Genomic DNA, 22,229 nt, shown 5'->3' with positions numbered 1-22,229 from the left:
TCTTTTAGATAACCAAATCTTAATGGGTCTCTCGTAAAAAGTGTCATTTAAGAGTTGTCGTTAAACCTTCACGACTCCATCCACAATCAAAAGCATACATTCTCTGCGTTTTTACTCATTAGCACACGGGAACTGTAGCTTACCAGGCGACGCGACTGCGTTCCGCACAGAAGTGCTAGTCCCCTCCACGGTAGTTAGCCGGCTTACGACACAGCAAAAGCTCTCACGCCAGCAGCATCGGTTGCAGCGCACAAAAAAACTCGACCTCTGGTAACCGCTGCAGCCACAACACGGCTGGGTCTGGGCGACGCTCGGGCGGTCATATGTGGTCGATAACTCTCCGAGGACCCGAAGCAGAGCACAGTGTAATGGGGGAAACTTTGTGGAGCACGAGAAAAGCGTAGGCTGGCGTGATGGCTATATAGTAGAAAAGAAGAGGGCTGGTTATACATGCCACAGTGACGCGCGTGAAACCGCCGGGGTCGGTGGCTTCATACAGCGTTATTCGGCAGTTGCTTTTCTTGACGGTATGCCTGCCGCAGTTTTCCTGTCGCTTCCTCGGCTACTCATCTCCAGCCTTCCCATCGGCAGCTGTCGGCAGCTCGGATACGGGCGCGACGACCGGCTGCCGGAGCTTTCACCCCCGAAAGATTTAATTAACAGCTGCTGCTGGGAGGACGTGAAGGTAACTGACACGTGCACTGATCGGGCTGGTTTCCTCCTGCAACTCCCGGCGGAAACTATGCTTTCATTATCAGCGGCGCATGCCTTCACCAACCAATCTTCTACTTTTCCTTCTCCTTGTTGTTTTCTGCTCTGATGGAGAAGCTATTCTCCAGCGCTTCATCGGCCCTCCCTAGTATTTTTTCACCTACAGAGGCCGGGTCTTGCAGGTTGCGGAATGTGTTATTGCTAGTGTCGTTCATTGATGGTTGCGACTGCAATCAAACAAGTGTAGCTGCGAGAGTCTGTACAAGGAGTGCAACATTTTTGACGCTGCAGCACTGATTCATTTATTCATGCGGTTTTCCTAGTGGCTGGAAATCGAAAATTCGTAAAGTATGTGCGCATTAGTTGTATAAGGCAAACAATATGGACAAGGATAGAAGGGGTACTTCAGCCCGCTAGCCACGTTTCGACACGAGTACTTGACTTCTCCTGCGGTATGTGGTCATCAGTGGCGGCGGATAAATAGGTCCTGCGTTCCGAAGGGGTAGACTAGGGAGGAAGGTGTGTGGAGAGAGGGAAGGTGGCGACCATGAGCTTGATAATGCTAGTGTCGAAGCAAGAATCTGCTCTGGGAGGTGGCGTAAAAAAAAAGGAAGTCGGGTTGATCAGAAAAGTGTGACAAAGAAACCCAGCAGCTCAGCAGAGCCATACCAGTGGAAGGTAAAAAAAAAAAGAGGAAGGGAGACAGATGTTCAATGGGAAGGAATGGCACAAAAAAGGAATGTTTTGAAGCGATACCTTCACCCTGCTAGGTAAAGTCGCGTATCGCCGTATGTGGTGTCCAAAGAGCAACTTAGGAGGCGGGTGGGCCACCTTGGTCGCGTGGCCTTGCGGTGTCATAACAACCTGCCCAACAAATAGTGAGCAAACTGCCCGCCATGGAAAGTTGCATATAAATTAATGATTGGTCACTCGGGAAGATCAACCTCCGCTGCACAAAGCCCACCGCTGGGAGCACCTGCCATCCCAGGGCAGCGGTGAATCGCTTAGCCGCTGCATCACTGCGCCAGGAGTGGCATGAAGACTCCGAGGGAGCTCGTAATGCAAAGTATAGAATGGCATTCCGCATATATGGGAACTATGCTATCGCGTCATATTCTTAAGACGGAGCTTAAGTGTCCCTTCCATTTTTTTTTTTTTTGCCAGCGAATGCCAGAGAAAAGAAACGAAAAACAAAAAAGAAAAGACGGGGGAGTGAGGATAAAAAACATAGTGAAACGACAGCTGTATGTGCACAGCTAAAGATAGAGGTAGACAACGCTGAATAGAACAAGACAGAAGAAAAGAGAAACAGGCAGTGTGGAGTCGTTGGAAGGGAGTGTAGTCCGTTGCTTACTTTATTGTTGTGTTTTTCTTTTATCTTCACTCAGACCAGGTGCAATACCTTTATTAAGGAATAAGACACTGGCTAATATCGGTGCATTTTCTAAGGAAATAAATATACTGCTGAATATTCCGCCAGTGAGTAAATATACATGAAATATTCAGCTTTCTTTGGAGAGCTTTATTGTAGATTAAAATAATGGATAATGAATGCCTTACTGTATTCTCTGTGTATTGAAGATTTAAAGCATTATTTGAGAATTAATAGTTTAACTTCTTCCATATTATGACCACTTTCAATAAAATGTTCGGGTACTTCATTTGGGACGTACTTCTCTACGTGAGTACGGTGCCTATAATGTCTTGCGCTGATTTTTTTCAGTCTCTGTCTACTTTCTCAAAAAGAAGAATAATTTAATTAACCGACATTTGTAATGTAATTCACTCTCTTCTTTTCCGTTAACATTAACCTAAGCAATTTTTAATCGCAAAATAGATAGTGCTGAGCTGCGTCACCAGAGTACACAAATGCTACTCCAGTAAACGACAGAGATCTGCGATTTCAGCCTTCTTTCTGATAAAAACGCACATCATGCAGACTCGCACAGCTGAAGCGTACTAACGAGAAGCTGATGTAGTTAAGCACATTGGCTCAATGCGCTGCAGATTCTATACCCCTAGTATAGCCGAACATAAATAGTGTCTCGTGCGAAAAAAAAATCCTCTAGAGTTGTATTGGTCGTAAAATCAACAGAGCTCACTTAAGAAATTCTGAGGATCAGCAAGGCAATACTCCGAACTCACCTAGAAAGGCTCTGGTTTCGCGTACATTGCACATGATATCTCCACAAAGAGTCCTTTCGCATAGGTGTGAATAACGTTCGGTATAATTGAACAGTAAAGCTGCGTGAATTGAATGCGAGACGTGAGTCTCTTGCTAAAACACCGTTTGCTCTGCATAACATAATTCGGGGACCCAGGAAGGCCATTCACTTTGTACCGTTTCTCTACCCCTTTGAACTGAAAGTCGAATGTTTCGCCATGATGCAGCACTCTAATATTTTTTATGTTGTGCTTCCTCTTCTCAACTTTCAGAGTGTCATGCTGCAAATTACGCCCTTGATACTGTATCTCTGCAAAAGTTACACGCCATGGTCCGCCGTGGTTACGGTTTTCGACTGCTGATCTCAAGTCATGAGATTTTTAATCCAAGTCGTGATTGGCGCATTTCGGTGAGAGGCAAAGTACGAGGGCTTCCGGGTGCTGTCGATGTCAGCGGAACTTAATCAACGCGGCTTCTCGAAATTTTAACGTGACTGCGCTAAAGTTCCCCTTCTGCAGAAAATTCGATGTAGGCGTCGTCGGCGTTACGAGCGAAAAACTGGTGGCGCACTTGCCACTTAGGTCACATGGTATTGTGAAGACATCACAACGTGCCGATCTTGGGAAGTGGTAGTTAAATTAATGATTGGTCACGAGACGTTGGTCGTGGATGGGAACCTGGGTCTCCCAAGCCCTACCGGTGACTATGTTTCAAACATGCAGGTACAATGGCGCATCTCTTAAATGCTGCACCAGGAGTGTTTGAGGAGTCCCCGCGTTATATGAATATAAAGTGCAGAGTAACCATGTGAAACCGTAACTTATATGCAGATAGTCCACCAGGGTGCTGAAGGGACCCATTGACGGTATTGTGTCGTACCGATAAGGTGTAGCTTGTGTCCCGTCAAATTATTTCCGCGATCAGCTATATACCACGTGCTTTGCATCCCACGCGCATATGAAGACGTTAATGCCTATATGCCGCTGCTTTCACTGTCATTTTCAATGACAGTGTCATCCATAACAACATGTCGGTCCAGCAACATCGCCGTCACTGTCATGGTCTCCAACTCGCCTTTGGTTTAAGCTTCACGGTACTAGATGCTAACACAACTTGATCACAATAACTGTCATCGCACCCCTGGTTTGCAGCCTGGCGCGAAATTTTCTTGGCTGCAATATTTTTGTAAATACTTTGCTGACATCTTCTTGTTGCTCACTGTGATAGTTGCCAATTGCCAAATTCGCATATGCTGTGTTAAAATTGAACATACACAACACAGTTTTTCGTCCAGCCGCGCCCTAGTCTTACTGGGCTAAAGCGGCACCGCTGAGTAGAAAGATTCGCGTAGAAATGCGAAGTACACACATTAAGGCTATCGTCTATAACGCACTTGGTTCAGGTAGTTTGAGCTCAATAGATGGCTTGAAAGCCTCCGGAGAGCCGACAAGGTCGGGGATTTAAAATCGCGGATGCTACCTAGGCTCGCCCGCTGTTTCCTTGGCGAGCGATATTCATTCTAAAAAGAATGTCCGTGTAATGGAGTGGGTTCAGCACTTTTGCAGATAAGGGCCCAGAAAAGCCGCTTTCGGAGCGTTCCATGCAATAGTCCATTGCTTGCAAAGTGCTCCACAAAGTCCTTGAAGTCATCACGGTTGCTCGCTTTAGAGCTGCGTCAATGACTGTGCGATGTCAGAGCACGTTAAAGAACCCCAGTTAGTCGAAATTTCCGGAGCCCTTCACTACGGCGTCTCTCAAAGCCTGAGTTGCTTTGGGACGTTAAACCCCAATAAACCAAACCAAACCAATGACTATTTAGTGCGTTTAATATCCGGGATATGTTCTTTGTTTTTCTTGATTCTTTGCACTCTATCGTAAAATTTTGGAGCTGATGAATCTTCTTTCTCAACTGTGTAAGGTTAGCAGAATGCAATACGACTGGGCCGGGCGGGTCACGTGAAAGTAACTTTATTAGGAGGAGGGTGTTGTTTTTGTTTTTAAGAGCGTTGGCTCTTGCTCATCACGTTTCGAGATTTCTTGGGGTCTGCTACCACCCTGAGATCACAGCTTCATCTGTGGCATTGATACTTGTAGCGCCATCTACAAAAGCACTGCAGAAACGACCACCTCCCACATGCCAATGACTTCACTGACCACAGAACGGTGTCTGGGATAATTAAAAAGAGCCCAGAAGAAGAATGTGAATCCATGGATGACGCCGAAAGTGTTATGGAAGAAGACAGTTCGTCTAACCAATCAAGTTAAGAATTTGATGAAGGTGCCAGTGAAGATGTTAAGTAGTGATTTGTGTAATAGTTGGTTGCAATATGTACAAGTGAAATGTTTGTGAGTGTGTTTATCATATGGGAAATAAACGTACGAATTCGATTTCTATTGCTATACTTCTCTTTAATCTCATTCATTTAAGTTCTAGTGAACCAAACAGCTAACGCTCGTTACTTCGTCTTCCAGACGGTGGTGGTCATTTTTTCTGAAGTCTTTAACAGAAATGAACCGTATTCTGCTGCTGCATTCACCGTGAAAAAACTTTATTTTCATTTACACATCGAAGTGTGTTACTGAGCGAGTTCTTCACAGAACATCTTAGACAAAGAAGAGCGCAAAAAGACGATATGAAAAAGGAGCACACAGACGAGCGCTGACTATCAACTGATTGTATTTAATGCGTGAGCGTACAAATACACAGACCGGCCGATGCGCGGAAACAGGAAAGAAGGGGAAGCAACAATGCCAAAATCAAAAGCACATGGCTCGTCATCATGAATTAAGATATGTCAACTAGTGGCGAGACAATGATAACGATAAAATGATAACATGAAGCCCCGTTGCGCGCAATGACAAGAGCTCCATAGATTTCCTTTGTGCGTTGCTCGAAGTAGCATTTGAGGATTGCGCACTGTTCAACAAGTGGAACGGAATTTTCGCACGACTTGTAGCGAAGCGCTAGGTTGATTTTGGGAACAATATCCTCTAGAGGCAATGCATGTTCTATGAGGCGACCATTGATTCATCGTCCCGCCTGACTAACACATGATGTGTCACCGGAAAAAGGCACCTCTCACACTGCGTGGGTGCGGCTAGCGTCAAAACGCTTTTCGTGCCTCTTGTCGCACACTGCTTTTCTAGGTCCTGAGAAACTCACTTTTATGAAAGGACGTTGCAGTTTCTATGGTGCGCTAAACAAAAACTATACACCCAGACTCTGCACTACATACTCAAGCTTATGGGAGGCCTGATGAGCATAGGGCACGACCGCAACGTTTTTCCTGTTACTTGGTTTAATTTTTTGTGACCCATAGCTTTCCGGCACCCTCTTAGTAATCGCTTCGAACAATGAACAGAAGTAATTATGGAAATGCCGCTGACTTCAAAGGTCAATCTGGAAGTGGAAACTGTTCTGCCCCTGGTGTTTGCACGACCCAGTGATAAAATTTTTGAGGGCTCCTGAAGTCATTTCTCTTTTGACGACGTTGGACTACGCGGATGTGAACATCGGAAAACTTTAACGTGCACGAGGCTCGTAGCGCCAGCTTAGGTAATTAATGTGAACAATGATGTACAAATTCAGGAAGCGTGTCAACCCTTCGTTCGGTAGTTCCTTGGTCAAACGAAAAGGTTAAAGATGGGTTTCACCGAATGCGAATAGATGGTCTTCACGGGAAGTCAGGTTAGTTTGGTCCTTCTTAAAAATCATGAAGAAGTCGTCTACGCACCGAAATACTTTTAGCACGTCAAGGCCAATCAGCACATCAGTCAGCGCGGTGCCTGTCATAGTGAGCCAGCAGGATATCGCTGAGCAGGGAGGCAGACAGGTTCCAATGCAATTACCTTCTTTTTTACATAGAACGTCTCTTCGAACTTCATCAGTGTCGGTTTCAGGTAAAAGGACAATGCTGCGAGAAAGTTGTTAATACTAAAGCGAGGCGAATTCTGAAAGCGTGTGCCTCCGAATCGGTGGAATCGGCAATGACGTGGCAAACTTTTTCTTGGGGCAGGGAATAATAAAGTTCTTTGACATCGGCAGACAAAATGGCAGCGTCGGCAATGCTGTTCTGTGTAAAGAACTGCAACACGTCCAAAACGCTTCTTACAATGAAAGGGTCCTGTATGGGCAAAATAGGCAGAGGCTGTTGCAGGCGACTGCCGAGAGCGCGTTGCCGAATACCTCTTTAGGAGACAATGGCTCTGAACGGGCTTCCAGACTTGTGGCTTGGCAGAAAAGAGCCAGACTAGGGCTCTCACTGCCCTTGATCGCCTTGGCCATCTTCTCCACGCCCATCTTATACAGGTCTTCATGGCTTGGTTCTTTACCTTTGTTGGCCGAGCGTTGGAAACTTGGCGGAAGTTCTCCTCGACGGCACCGAGAGGTTTCAAGGCGTAGCCTCTTTGTCTGAGACCAGCAGTTTTAAATCCGCGTTCTGCAGACATGACACCAAATAGCCACATCGAACCTCACTGAGTTCTGTAGTCGAGGTAGGCAGAAGGTCAACGGAATCCCGGCAGCATTTATCAAAATCGTCGACAGCTGCTTTGGGCGCTGTACTCCGCACCAAAGACCTCAGGCTTATAAAGAGATGGATGTTAGCAGAACTTGGGGCCCTGCTGTAGTGCTTTCATAACTGGAGGCGGCACATTGGGGCGTCCGATGAGGTGATCCTTTTGGCTCTTAGAGACACTGCGACGTTTTCTCGGAAGAATGAACACAAGGCTCTTTCAGGAGAACTCTGTAAGATGTGAAGCACATCTCTGCTCAGCCGAAAGCCGTCGCTATACCGGATATGGAGCCGTACTCATGATGCATGCTGTACGCAGTGATGCAAAATCCAAACCTGCCTCCAGGACTTGGAGCAGGCAATGAAGCACAAACATCTTCCGTGGCCCTTGGAGGAGGAAAAGGCCCTGTGACGAGGGCAGCCGGTGGTAGGTAAATATTCTTGACACTATATGAAAATAATCAAGCTCGGGGTAGCGTCGACGATGAGGCGAACACAGGTAGAAGGACTGCGAATATAAAAAGGAAGTGCATTGAAATGTATTGCTGGGTGAGTTGGTGACAACATCTGAGACGAAAAACCGCGCATAAAATTCAGGGGAGCACTTTGTTGACCTAAAGTGCGGTGACGCGAAAGCCTTTAGCGTGGTGTTGCTACTTGTGTCACTGATGAGTGGTTAAGATGTTAATTAAGTACATAATTGTTTGTGAATCTTAAATGCTGGAGACACTGGAGGGCGTTTGGGAGGCATCCGTCTGAATCGACGCCTTTCTGCAAACACTCTCGAGCGTCCTAGACAAGGAGATGTTGCTGCAGGTAACGCACATTTACAAAGAATTGGACTTTTTACCTAATTGGTTTCCACTCCTGATGCGCTGTATATCCTCACCGGCCTTTTAGTTCTGATATGTTTTATATCATGTTTGTGCCACGTTGCGCCAACCTAGATGCTCTGTAAATAGTAATTTTCTATGTGCGTGTATATACACACACATATTTATATATATCATTTCTGTTCAAAACCATGTAAATAAATACCAGGAAAGAAAAAAAACTGCATATTTGTCGGCAGGAAGTAGCGTAGCCATTAGCACGCTCGACTGCGGGACGGTAAGATGGTAGTTCGAATCCCATCGTGCACAAAGATTTTTTTCTGGTCTGACTAGAAAAAGTATGACACCTCTGCGGACAACCTCCTGCTGACGACCTTCTGTCGACAACTGTGAGGCATTAAAGGCTTTCGCCTTAAAAGGTGAGACGAAGAAGGAGCAGACACACACGAGCGCTGACTGGCAACTGATGGTATTTATTGCGTGAAAGTATAAATATACAGACAGACAGATGCGTGGAAACAGATTAGAAGGGGTCGCAACACCGCTAAAAGCAAAAGCACTGGGCTCGTAATCATTAAGATATGCCAACTCGTGGCGAGAGAATGATATCGAAGGTTTGCTTGCACATAGCCCCTTTGTGAGAAATGACAAGGAGTTCATAGAATTCCCCCGTGCGTTGCTCTGAATAGTATTTGAGGACTGCGCAGTGTTCAAAAAGTGGAACGCAATTTTCGCACGATTTATAACGCAGTGCTGGGTTGCTTTTGGCAACAATATCCGCTAGGAATGGTGCATGCTCCCTGAGGCGATCATTGATGCATCATCTTGTCTGACCACCTCATGGAACATGCCGAGGGGCCGGACCTGGGCGGCTGTCTCCTTCCTGGCCTAAGTAGACTTGTAAAATTCCTCTACCACCGCTGCGTTAGCTCCAAACCCGGCATCCTGACTGCCATCGCGAATTCAAGTCTGCGCTGGTGCTTTTCCCCGCCCCGTATACATTATCAGACATCATCGACTACCGAGTGGGTTCGACATCAGGCGTTTGCCACGCTGACCACTTCGATTCCTCAACCGCACTTCGCTCCCGCTACTGGACTGACCGCCACAGACCGGTGAACTCTCCTCACGCTGACCCTTTTCTTGTGTGTTACTTTTTCCCTCTAAGCTTTAGTGTGCTTCCGTAAGTTTCTTTAGAGCTGTTTTTTTTTTACTTATGTGGCGTCGTCTGCCATAGTCCTCTTCATCCTTCGTAGAAACAGTTCGGAAGGCATCACGATACTTACCTTTATGTTTTTTTTTTAACTCTTTAGGAATTAACCGGAACAACGTCATTATTGAATAAATATTTATCTTCTTTCGGCAGCAGGCTAGTTTAAACATTGCGTTTCTTTCCTTTGAAGATTTTTCGCTGGCAATTAGAGCGAATAATCCCACGTTCTCTATATTTTTTTCTTTTTTCAAGGCCACTTTATTCTTTCAGGGCAACTGACATGCTTTCCAGAACGTCTGACACTGTCGTTCTTCTCTAGACAATCACGGGAGAAAGTTCTGCTTTCAATAAGGAGAACGAATTTCTTTTGTAGACTTTAGAAGTAGACAGTTGTATGACGATTTTGACACGCTCAGCCTCCTCTCTTGGAGCTGCTGTTCTTTCCTCATTTTTTTTGCCTTTCACCAAAGGTCAGGAGCAAAATAAATCAAAGGCTTTTCATCTCTTTCGGAGGGCGCACTCTTCCCTTTCCGCTTCGAACTGACGTGCACGTTCTTTCTCTGTTACGCCACCTCAGGTCTGCAGTCGCCAACTCCTTGCGCTGGAAGCAGAGTTGCCTGGAGAAGTTGGTGGAGAAAGCATGGGATGAGCTTTTTGAGCTCGAGTTTCCGGCTAAAGGAAGTGCCAGAAACAAACTCGTGACGAATTCCCACTATGACTTACGAAGGTGGAAAGTCTGGGGAAACTGGCAAAAGGAGAGGCAGAAAGGCTGTATAATATACAAGATAAAAGCTATGCAACTACAAAGAGCACACAAGGGGAATTGGACGCCAGATATGGAAAGCACAACAGCTGGTTTACCGGCTAGTTGATTCTGCACAATGAATATAAAACGCAAGGAAAAGACAACGGACAAGAACACTAAGACACACACGGGTTCTGTGAGTGTCTTTTACTGTCCCTGTCCCTTGTCTTGGCCCTGCTCTGTATATTCATCATGGAAAGAATTTCAACAAGCCGTAGCTCGAAGTCAAACAATTGGATTCTTGTCTTCGCCAGTTGGGAAGCCAGACAAGCGACTTATTGCAAATGATGAAGAAACTAATAGCGGTAACGAATTGAATAAACCAACTGAAACAATTAAAACACGCTTAACTTGTGTGACATGAGGGATAGAAATTTTCTGCCCTCTACGGCGAAGCGCGATAGTGAAACATACCGCCCGATTGCTTGATCGGGAAATGCGTACAGTGAAAGGACGGACGTTGCACTAGACAGCTGATTCTTGACACAGTTCTCGAATGAATGAATATTACACGCACACTGCGATTATGCCAGTGTTTAATGACTTAATTTCAAATCACAAAGTTTTGTTTTTCCTGTTTTGTGTTTTATGGCGAAAGTGGGACCAAGAGGTCTTATTGATGTTCTGAATGACAAAGCTTTCAGAGCATTGCAGTTTCCTTAAAACAATTTTCTGCAACAACCCAACAAATCTGTTATTGTAGTTTTTCTCAGGAGCAAACTCCAAGAAAAGAAATGCGTGCGCTCAAGCATATGATCAAATCAAAAGAGCTAGTGGTTGGGGCTAATTTGTGTCACATGTATGTCTGTCAGTTTACTGCGCTGAATAAAAGTAACTAACTTAGGTTAGAAACAGAGGGGTGTCTCGCGCGTTTCTTATTTCAGCAGCACCGATTTGTCATTAGGAAGAAACTATCTTTTCAATGTTGTCAGCTGCTATGAATGCAAATAAACGTGCATTATTACTGTGTCCACTTCCTCGTGTATTTCGAAAGCAGGTTTCCTTCAGCTCTAAGCACTTCTTGTGTGCCTTAAGATGAGCGCCGTATCCAGTTATCAAGACGTGAGGAATATTTTAAGGAATTGAATTATGGCCGCTCCAAATGATATATCCTCAAATCTGTGCGGCCTTTGACAGTACTTAGCGAAGTTAACAACCTCCTCATCGCCCATCTACCAAAGCTAACCGCAAAGGGACCCGTTCGCAGGGCCATCAGAGAATGCTAGAATGGGTAGAGAAACCGATTTTTTTTTTTCGGTAAAAACATTTTCATTATCCGGATAACCGTTTGCCACTCACTGTATTATGACACAAGTAGCAAATATTTGCACGGTACTTCTCGCATTTCTTACCTTTTTACCGTACATTGTAACTGAATAGGATCAAGTTTTTCGTCAGCTGGCATATTCAGTTTTGGTCTCGTGGTAGTTGAAGTACTCTCTTAATATACTACGGAATCTGTTTTCTGTGAGGAGTGCTCTACCTCACCAAGAGCGCAGATACGGCGAAAAAATGGTTCCAGAAGAAGTTGGAACCAAAATTGCGAATGTTTTAAAAAAAACAGTGTAGCTGCTTCCTCACTTAAAAGTGAACAAGTATGAGCATTGAGCAACTGACACGGCAGGCGATTAATAGCCGGGGAGAGGTGTCGAAGAGCGCAGTGAGAAACGGAGCCAATACGCGCTTGGTGTCCTATACGCGCAGCTTTTTCTAGTGCATTCATGTGCCCTTTAATTACTCGACTACTTGTGGGGAGCTTCGCAGTGCATCTAGAACACTGAGACCTGGGGTGCGGCTAAAAGTTCAAAGCCGCGTGAATCCCGAACTGCAGGTACATTCTCCTTCATATAAAGAATATGAGGTGCACGTAAGTCCCTTGGCGTGTGGAAATGCGAAAGTTGCGTACGGTCTGCTACCTGCGCACTGCTTGGCCAGCGCCGTGCATGGCAAGGGGGGGGGGGGGGGAAGTCGTTAAGTAGGTGCCGCATAATGGCGCTACGACTGCACGCCAAGTACGGCGAAAATTAACAGGAAACGGAAGAAATTTGGTACTCGCTTGACTGCGGCAACATTAACTTGGTACTCGCTCAATAGCGACATCTGTAATTACATGCTTATAATTACTCATGTGGGCCTTAGTACATATCGCGAAGATACGTTTTTAAGAAGAGTGCATTCTCTAGACGCGCCTTAAAAGAGCGCAGTGTTCTATGAGCACTATACCTCACCTTTTCTACCTTCACAAGATCTCGTACAATGAAAGGATGCGAAAGTAAGTATCCATGATCCACTTTCATTTTGATCAGCGAAATTTACTGAGAACTCCTCCTAATACTACTAGAACCCATGGAATTGTCGCCCACGGCCTGGTCTTCTGCATGCTTCGTGCCGATTTTGAAATTGGGGTCGCTCATCATTACTGTGAACAGAATGTTTCATATCTAATCGTCGATTGCACATCTCCATAGAAACATTCCCTTATCCCATCATTATGAAGACATGTAGGTGCGTAGGCCGCTGCACCTTTCGACTTATATCTCCTATACAGCAAAGAAGTACGATAAGTGCCACCCTCCCTCTTTATTGTGGCGGAATTCCTTTGTGTTCCGCTTATATCCTTATTAATCAGGAATTCAGCGCCCAGATCCTCACACAGGACGTGCCCGCCCCTTACCACTGCATATACTTCATCCCTCCTCTTCTTCTCAATTCGCCTTATCCCATAATATTGAAAGCCAGTTACTTCCTCAAATAGTGCTGCTAATTTAGTGTCGCTGACTAAGACTGTAGCGTTAAGTATTTCCAGGTTCAGTTTCTACTACAGACCTTCTAGAATCCAGAAATCCTTGGCACCCTCGGAAGTGTCACAGGTCAGACCGCGGCCTTGAGGAGGTGCTGCATAACCGCATAGGAACCGAGGAGTATAAGTTAGTTGATACATTGATATGGGGAATGGTAGTCAAGTACTACCCTAGGAAGACCAAGTGTCTTCTAATGAGTGGGTGCCTTGGGCCGTGCCACCAGGATCAGGCTACAGTTCAGGCCCGGACACTGAATTTTACCGAATTGTGAATACAGTTTTTATTCGGCACACAATTGCGTTGCACAGTGGGCCGAACCGTGTTGCTCTTCCATGGGAGGCGTATGCTCTGATCTACGGCATCGCTGCATCACGATAAGCAAGCAATCAGGACCTTAAGACCCCAAAGCGACCTGGCGATCTCGAGATCAGGAGCGAAAACACCTAGCCCGGCAAAACAATCCTGCCTTACGTGTGGTGGAGGTAGGAACATAGATACATAAGCGAGATGACTGATCGGTTCGAGCCTCAGAGGCCGAAGCATAGCTTCTCAGACGCGAGTACGGGCCGCTGTAACCAAGGCGAATCTGCTTAGACGTCAGGACTCAGGAAGTCTGAGCCGCCAAGGCAGAAAGCAGTCTTTGAAATTGGAAAGCCAAAACGGGAGTCATCACAGATGCTGCAACGAAGGTCTTCACCAAAAGGTTTTTGGAGAACCAGTTCGGCCATAGCTTCTTACTATGTGATCAGTCGCTTTTCAAGAACGGTGTCTCTCCCTTGGATCTGCACCAGCAGCCGATACCCTCGCGGCGTTTCTCTACGGGGCCTTGCCGACATTCCGACTAATCTAACGCTACACAGTTCGCGTCAACAATCGCTAGTGTCCGCTGTATTGTGATTCAGACAACTTTTTTTTTAATCGGCGCAATGTTCGCGCAACTGCTTGAATTGTGCTCTTCGTCACCCACAAATGACATTCCAGAGATTATTTAGAGACGTCGAAACACACATTACGCGAAGGTTTACACAAAACGAAAATCCGCCGTTGCTGGTTGGATGACGACCATAAAGAAAGTAGGGCGCCAGAGACGAGGGCGAAAGTCTCATGAAAGCTATTTGTCCAAGTGAAAACAGCAGTAGCCCTGAAAACATAGTGCCCTCAAATACCCGATCAAGAATTCTTTGCGTCTTATGAGTTACAGCGGGAATAAAGAAGCCAGAAGCTGACGCCATTGGGGAAATCACGGTAAACTGGCGGGAACTCACCCCTCCTAACCCCTTCGCAAACGTAGTTAGAGTCACAGAACTATAACTTCAGCTTTGAGGAGCAACGGCATTAAGTCCTTTATCCAATAAAAACACACCTTGGCCCTGGTAAACAACAGGGACTTCTTCCTTTTTTCCTTCGGAGCAAGTGAGTGCTTCCTTTGTACACCACCTAAAAATTGATCATACTAAAACAAAGCTCTATCTGAGGCAAAGCGCTGCAGCCCTAATTTAATGATTCGAGAGCAGTGTAGCGCTCGCTAGTGAAGGCAGACACTTTGATAGTAGCCCCCTGTAGAACCAAACACGAAAGCAGGCACTCGCGTCTGTGTTGACCTTCGCGCCGGAGGGACATCCATGCACTGAGTGTTCTTCACCGGGGGGTAAGGAGTAGTACGTTCAGCGTTAGAGCTTCGATGTTTAATGCAGCTTGGAGGAAATGACTGTTTCTGTACTCAGTGCATTGCGGGACTTCAGTATATCGGGCGGCAAACGTTATTATGGACGCTTCATTGGGTCCATAGCATTGGTCCCTCCTGGAACTAGTGTACCGATTGCTTTTTTTTTTGTGCAGCCCCCCTCGTAGCCTTTAACTTAAGAAAAGCTCCACTCGACCTAACGGCTTTGGCATTACTGTTTTGCTCCATGTGCGTAGAGATATAGCAAATGATTGAACAGCCACTCTATTTTTATTTCTGTATAACGAATTTACTTCATTCCGGTGGCTTATTTTGTTTGTTTCCCGAACTTAAGCAAGACGAATTCAGACGTACCGCTGATGACTGCATGAGGAAAACTTCGATCTTTATTAATAGTATGTTGAATGTCGCCGCTTTCTGCACGCGGAACCATGCGTAAGAAAAAATGAGAAAAGCAGAGGTTTCTGCCACTTCTCTCATGTATTCTCCCAGGCCCTGTTTAAGAAAGCCAACAAAAATAAAAGTGAATACAACAGAAGAAAATGCGAAAAGTTGAGCTTCTTTTGAAAATGGCCAGAAATTTTCTCACCATCTTGCAAGTTTATATCGATATGTGATGTGAGTGTGGCGATTCATAGCTTTGTACATTTTATTTATAGTTTTAGATACATTGTTTGGTTATGTAATTTATTTTCAAAGCAAAATCAAGGCAGGGCAGAAAGCATTTTTTTCTTTTTTGCATAACTTCCACAGTATTTGATCTTAAAGGTGCTACATACCACTGCAGCAAGAGTTCGGCAGTAAATTGTTTCCCGCCGCTAAGGAACCTGCCATACTAATTATTTAACGGCGCATGGTTATTCATCTGTATTGCTCTGCTTTGCTTAACGTAAATAATGCTGAACGGCTGCTATAACATCTGTGGTCTGAGTGAAAAGAAAATCTATGAGCTACTTTTGCTATTTTGAAGCATAGGATGCGTCAATATAAGTTTCTTGGTTTAACCCATTCATTAGTGCATTGAGGTGTTTTAACACAAAAAAATTGATACCTACCACCCAGTATGTGGAGGAGCACGCTGAATCAAAACTATGGAAGAATCATAGTCAGCCTCTCATTAATACCCTCTTTGGTCACCGTAATTGCTTCTCCAGCGTTCCTGTGGTTTTCACTGCCCAACTTCGGACTGTGGAAGCATTTTGCTTGATTAAGAATGCTTAATAAAATTGAAATATACGTGATCAATAGATGTCGATGACATGTTGCCTACAGCACCATCGAGTAGGCTCACGAAATTATGCTTCCAAAAAAAATTATTTTCAAGGGCTTTCAAAATATTTGAAGGTCATGGTCACCGCTATTGTAACGCTTCAGAAATCTTTTAGTTTTCACGTGCACGCACAAACATTTCTCTAGAAACCTAATTTACTATCGCTTTAGAGAAGAGGCACCACCGCAAGTATCAGACATGAGAAAGCGCCATAGTACGCCGGGAAACGAAGAAAATATCACCACGTTAATAGTTCCAATGAGCGTGCGCAGTTAGTGATAATACCGGCATGATGTCGTCACTGGTGGAGTGGTGTGTGATGCATTTGCTGCACATGGTGTTAGAGTAGAATGGCATATGCTTGTAGGGGCATGTAAGTCAATACACCAGAGATGTTCGAACTCTTTAAAGAACTTTAAAAATTCTGCTACTGGGCTTGTTGGCTGTCGCATATAATAGTAGGATTCTACCTCCAGGACCAAAACAGAAGGATGAAGACGGAAGACACAAGGGCTCTTCTCCTGCAGAAGCCCCCGTGTTGTCTTCTGTCTTGTTTCTTGTGGTGTGCATCTTTGCGCTAGAATCCTTTTATGTATTTAAAGAACGTCCAAAACGTCAAGTGCGATCACAGACCCATTTCCTAAGCATTTCGACCGCCTGATACCCAACATCAGGCAAAGGAAAGTTTGTACAGATTGTGTCACCGAAAGGCTATTTTTTTAGTCGTTTTTTTTTGGGGAGGGGCGGGGGGCGGGTGCATATAAACAAAACGCCAAGTTTTCGCATTTCGCGGTACAAAATAAAACTTGGCACAGCTTTTTAGTGGTCTGGTATTACTGCATTGTCTTATCATTCGAGATTCTCTCCGCCAACCTCGCTAAGCTCCTCACACTTGTCACACTTTTGTGTAGCTCTTACCTCCCATTTGTATTCCAAAATTAAATTTGAGAAAAAAATATTCTTGTATTCTTTCCAAAGGTTTACGCTCTGCGCATAAGTTATTAGTGGTTTTCAGTACTTTTTGCGTGAGGTAATTGCCGCTGAATGTATTTACCTTTTCCTTAATGCGCCTATTTAAATCGTTCAGTTTGAACAATGGCATCAAATAGCCGATTTTTGTAATCCAGGGCGCTTCTGGACAAGTAACATCACCCAGTATGTTGCAAAAACACTGCAGTTTAATTTCGTTTTAGGTTTTCTTGTCAGCCATCCTAAAGGTCATTTTGAACTACCCTCGAAACGAGTAAATACGGAGCGATCATAAATAGCATTGCTTCCGAAGTGGAGCCCTCGCCTTTCGGCAACTCTTCAGCAACAGCACTGACCTCACAAATCGAGACATATCTGTGTAGATACAAGCGGCTATTTATATGAAAAAATCAAGTTCATTCGCCTGATTTTAGTTTCGCAAACAACTCACATCTCCACCCAGCCCGGAATGTCCAAAGGTGCCAATCAGTAACTTTTGCTTTTGCTGTTGCCAAAGAGATTCGCTGCTTTGCGAACCTCTCTGAAAGTACCGCGCATGCTCTCAACGATTCAGAGGCCCTAGCAGTGTAGCGGATTGAGATTTCTCCAATACAGCCCGAGACTGACCTTGTTTCTGCACTGCCAAGTAGCTGAAAGCAGTTCGCGCGAATTACGAATCTGTTTCTACTATATGGAACGTTTAGCAGGAAGAGATCTTTAACGTTTCACACAGGTTTCTGACCTATAACCGCATCAAATTTATATTTAAGCTTTTACACTTTCTTAAGGTTTCACTCAATATATGTAATATTTTTGGGAACTTTCGTGTGAGTCTCTCAGATTGTTTCCATGAAATATTTTAGTATGATTTATTTTAATTAGTTTTATTTCTGAGGTAACTAAAAAGCAGTTACATTTGTAACGCTATAATCTGCTGAAATAACGAAAGAAATTTTAATTTATACGCCAATAAATTTTCATGCAAGCCATACTGAAGTTCATCATTTTCCCCTGTTAGCAGTGTTTGTGAAGAGAAGGGCACTAAGCCTCACCCTTGAGCAACCTTCATGTAACGCTCTCTTTTCGAAGAAATAAGCGTTTTTACGACCACCTCGAGTCGTTTACAAAGAATCAAGTTAGGGCCAGTTTATGCATGAAATTTGAACCTGAACCGTAGGCTGCTCCTTCCTACACTTCGCGAATCTGTTTTTGTCCTCTATGTTAGTCTTTTCGGCGAGTTTTACTGACGTAAGGAGGCAAAACTTGACAAGAAATAGCCTCAAAGTTAGCGACCTTATTTGCCATGTGAGTTATGTCGTGAAAATATACGAATGCCTAAAGTTTGTCTCAACTGCGCGAGATTGCGCAAGCGGACTTGCATCGCCGCTTCTTAGTCAACAGGCGGACGTTCTCTGGTGCACTTGACAGATCCCTGCGGCTAACGCTGTTGACAGTAAAGCGCACGCTCAGTGAATTTTAAGGTCAACAGCATCTCAAAACAAAAGCAAAAACGAAGGAACTCGTCGAGAGCTCCCTGCTTCACGTTCTCGCATGTCTCTTGATGGAACGGTATGCAAAAAAGAATGCTTTGTCAAGCGTACTTCCTGTTCGAGGCAACCTTTCTCCGAAATACAAGCCCTCGAGTGGAACTTTGTTCACCGGAAGTCGCCCACGACACTGCCTGGAAGAAGCCTTGAGTAACTCGTGCATTGCTTTAAGGCTGTGGAGTGGTGTTGTATATAGAAACTTCTTTCTGCCGGTTCGGCAATAACCTAGAAGTAGCTTATATTCAATTCGGGCATCAATTACAAGCAGCATCTTGAAAATAAATAAAAAACAAGCTCTGCAAGACTCTATACAAAATGAAGGCAGGTTGCCATCAGGCAGTTACTTTGCGAACTTCTTCGGTGGAAGGAAGCTGGCAAGCTTTCCTCGAAATAAATAAAAAAATGCTGATTTCCGACATACTTAATTTCCGGTACCCAGGTTGGGAAACAAACTTCTTCCAATGTCGCCTCAGAGTAAATTTTCGCTGCTTTTATGAAAACATGCCTTTATACTGTTAGATACCAGAATACCATACCAGTCAACAGCAATAATGAACCGCGTGCCTTAATAGCAATCCACTTTTTTTTTTTGAAGAGAGATAATCTACATGGTATCATTGATGAAGCCATTCTAAAACAATCTCTACTCGCTGATTTCAATGGGAGAAGTATGAAAAATAGACAAGTTTTTTTCAGCAATTAGAACTTGTCAATTCTGAATGTTCTTGAGTTTGTTTACCTTCGCTTTCTAGGCTGTATGCCTCATAGCACAACTGGCTGTAAATGGCGAACAAGCAGCGCTTCTTACGTTGTCACTGGTCGCACAAGGAAGGTCTTTGTCTCGCCCTTGCAGCTTTTCATAGCTAATATTGTAGTGTGCAACACCAAAAAGTACACCAGCGCAGAGACGAAAAACCTGCGGCGGTCCCTCAGTGGTTCGAACGCGCGCGCGAGAGCCAACTAACTTCTTCCTCTTCTAGTGCATGCACTACTTCTGTTTCTTCGAATGCATGTATCACTGCCCCCCTCTTCTGCAGCATCGACGCGATGCGACTAGGAGAGAAAAGTCAGGGAAAGGGTACAACACAGCTGCAGTGTACCGCAGTTCAGTCAGGTAGCCGGTCGTGGTAAGGCTTCATGCGAACAACGTGAACGACTTCAGTTCGGTGCGACCGGCGCGATGAACAAGCTGTCGGGGCGGGAGCAACTGCATAAGTCACATCACTGAGGCGGCGCACTACTTCGTAAGGGCCGAAGTATCGGCGCAGCAGCTTTTCAGAGAGCCCGCGGCAACGAACAGGTATCCAAATCCACACAAGGTCGCCGGGCGCGTAACTGACGAAACGGCGCCCAGAGTTGTACCTAGCGGCGTCAGTCTCCTGTTGACGGTGGATTCGCAAGCGGGCTCTCTGAAAAGCTGCTGCGCCGATACTTCGGCCCTTACGAAGTAGTGCGCCGAATCAGGGATGTGACTTATGCAGTTGCTCCCGCCCCGACAGCTTGTTCATCGCGCCGGTCGCACCGAACTGAAGTCGTTCACGTTGTTCGCATGATGCCTTACCACGACCGGCTACCTGAATGAACTGCGGTCCACTGCAGCTGTGTTGTACCTTTTCCCTGACTTTTCTCTCCTAGTCGCATCGTGTCGATGCTGCAGAAGAGGGGGGCAGTGATACATGCATTCGAAGAAACAGAAGTAGTGCATGCACAAGAAGAGGAAGAAGTTAGTTGGCTCTCGCGCGCGTAAGTGTTCGGATAGCATAACTGATGACCCGTTCTGCACCGTCTGCACGCTACAGTTTGGTGGAGCAGTGCTGGGTACGCTTCCCGACCTGCACACTCCGTACAGCGCCACTGCGGACCTCACACCGGTTCACCAGCGACCCAGCCGCCGTCTCCGCGGAGAGTCGCCTGAATTTGGGCCCCTTCCCCCGCCAACAAGGACGACGCAGCCTCGACCGCCGAGTCCAACTGACATGGCCACTGATACCAGGACCCCGCCGCCGATCCAGCCTCTACCGTCGAGTCCAACTTCCATGGCTGCTGACACCAGGCCCTTGGCGCCAATCCTTTGCCACCCACCGCGAACACCGCCATCTTTTCACGGTGACGTGTTCGAAGACGCTGAGGACTGGCTGGAGACCTTCGAGCGGGTCGCACGCTACAACGGCTGGTGCGACGAGCGCAAGCTCAATAACGTCTACTTTGCCCTGGAAGAGTCTGCTCGGACGTGGTTTGAAAACCACGAGGCTACCCTTCCCACCTGGGAGACGTTCTGCCGGAGTCTCCTGGCTACGTTCCCCAACGCTGACCGCCGGGAGAAGGCTGAAGCTGCGGTGCACTCTCGAAATCAGCGCACAAACGAAAGCGTGCGCATGTACACCGAAGACATGGCCCGTCTTTTCAAGCGCGCCGACCCCAACATGACAGAGGAGAAGAAGCTGCGCCATCTCATGCGTGGGGTTAAGCAGGAGCTGTTCGCGGGCCTCGTGCGTAGCCCTCCCCGCACAGTGGCGGAATTGCTAACCGAGGCCACCACGATGGAGACCACGCTGCAACAACGGGCCCGCCAGTACAACCGAGACATCAACTGCATGGTGCCCGAAGGTTTTTCGTCGTGTCTCGGCGGCAGTGCAGACACCTTGCGCGAACTAATTCGCTCAGTTGTCCGGGAGGAACTTCAACGGATTCATCTGCCCCAGGTTGCACCTGCGCCGCTGGCAGCGCTGACTGAAGTCGTCAGGGACGAGGTGCGACAGGCTGCGCAGGCACCTCCTGTCCCCGAAGCGCCGTCCCGGTTGGATGACAGACCCACGTACGCATCCGTTGTACGTCGCACGACAGGCTACGGTCCCATTGCCCCAACGCCTGGCGTGAGCAGCATCGGCACATGTCACGCAAGCGTGCCTGGCTACGGTATGGTCCCGACGACCCCCGTGAGTATCATCGCCGCATATTCCGCAACCGCATCTGCTACAGCTGGGCCACGCTCTCGCAAGTCGGATTTGTGGCGTACACCGGACCGCAGGCGTCTTTGCTACCACTGTGGGGAGCCCGGTCACCTATACCGTGCATGTCCGTACCGTCAAGTGGGCCTTCGCGGTTTCCATCCCGACGCACCTTGCCCTCAGAAAGGCGAACGACCGCATGAGATTGCGCAGCATCTCTGGGCACGCCAGAACGCTGTCTACTCTGGAAGGCGCGAATACCGTTCGCCTTCGCCTCTCCGTTATCGCTCTTCCAGCCCTGGCCGCCAGAGTAGCTCTGCTGGCCGTCGCTGGCCGAGTCCGCGTCGGGAAAACTAACACCAGCGACCTCTGGAGGCAAGGCCGCTGACGTCGGGACGTGTCAAGACCCTCCATCGTGCGACCCTCGAGCCGACGATACCTCGACAGTGAGAGGCAGCGACAGAATCAGATACGCTGCATCCGATTTGCGTGTGACAATTGATGGTACTCACATTACCGCGCTGCTCGATACCGGTGCTGATTATTCTGTTATGAGCCGTGCCTTTGCTGGAGAACTCAAGAAAGTTCTTACACCGTGGACGGGGACCCCCATCCGCACCGCTGGTGGCCACCTAATTTCTCCTGTGGGCAAGTGCACGGCTAGAGTTAGGATTAGTGGTTTCACGTACGTTGGTGAATTTTTCGTACTCCCCGAGTGTTCCAGAGACTTGATTCTGGGGATGGTCTTCCTGCAGTCGAACGGCGCTGTG

At 46.5% G+C, this 22,229-nt stretch overlaps 1 protein-coding gene across 1 annotated transcript; it reads left to right on the top strand.

Annotated features, from left to right (window-relative positions):
* Positions 1 to 529: 529 nt before the first annotated feature.
* LOC149336382 (uncharacterized) lies at positions 530 to 21,816 on the top strand. Its single transcript, XM_089554140.1, has 3 exons — positions 530 to 685; positions 20,311 to 21,451; positions 21,491 to 21,816. Exons 1-3 carry the CDS (start codon positions 530 to 532, stop codon positions 21,814 to 21,816), a joined length of 1,623 nt encoding a protein of 540 aa, XP_089410266.1.
* Positions 21,817 to 22,229: the final 413 nt, after the last annotated feature.

Source organism: Amblyomma mixtum, chromosome 7, assembly GCF_055824585.1.
Source record: "Amblyomma mixtum isolate Tamu chromosome 7, ASM5582458v1, whole genome shotgun sequence".
Taxonomy (NCBI): domain Eukaryota; kingdom Metazoa; phylum Arthropoda; class Arachnida; order Ixodida; family Ixodidae; genus Amblyomma; species Amblyomma mixtum.
This window is presented reverse-complemented; position numbering and strand designations above follow the sequence as displayed.

Bases quoted from the DNA above. Each gene is read 5' to 3' on its own strand.
- LOC149336382 (XM_089554140.1), top strand. From the start codon at position 530: ATGCCTGCCGCAGTTTTCCTGTCGCTTCCTCGGCTACTCATCTCCAGC. The intron at 686-20,310 runs GTAACTGACACG...TGCACGCTACAG, and splicing joins GCTGCTGGGAGGACGTGAAG to TTTGGTGGAGCAGTGCTGGG. The intron at 21,452-21,490 runs GTATCATCGCCG...CATCTGCTACAG, and splicing joins GGTCCCGACGACCCCCGTGA to CTGGGCCACGCTCTCGCAAG.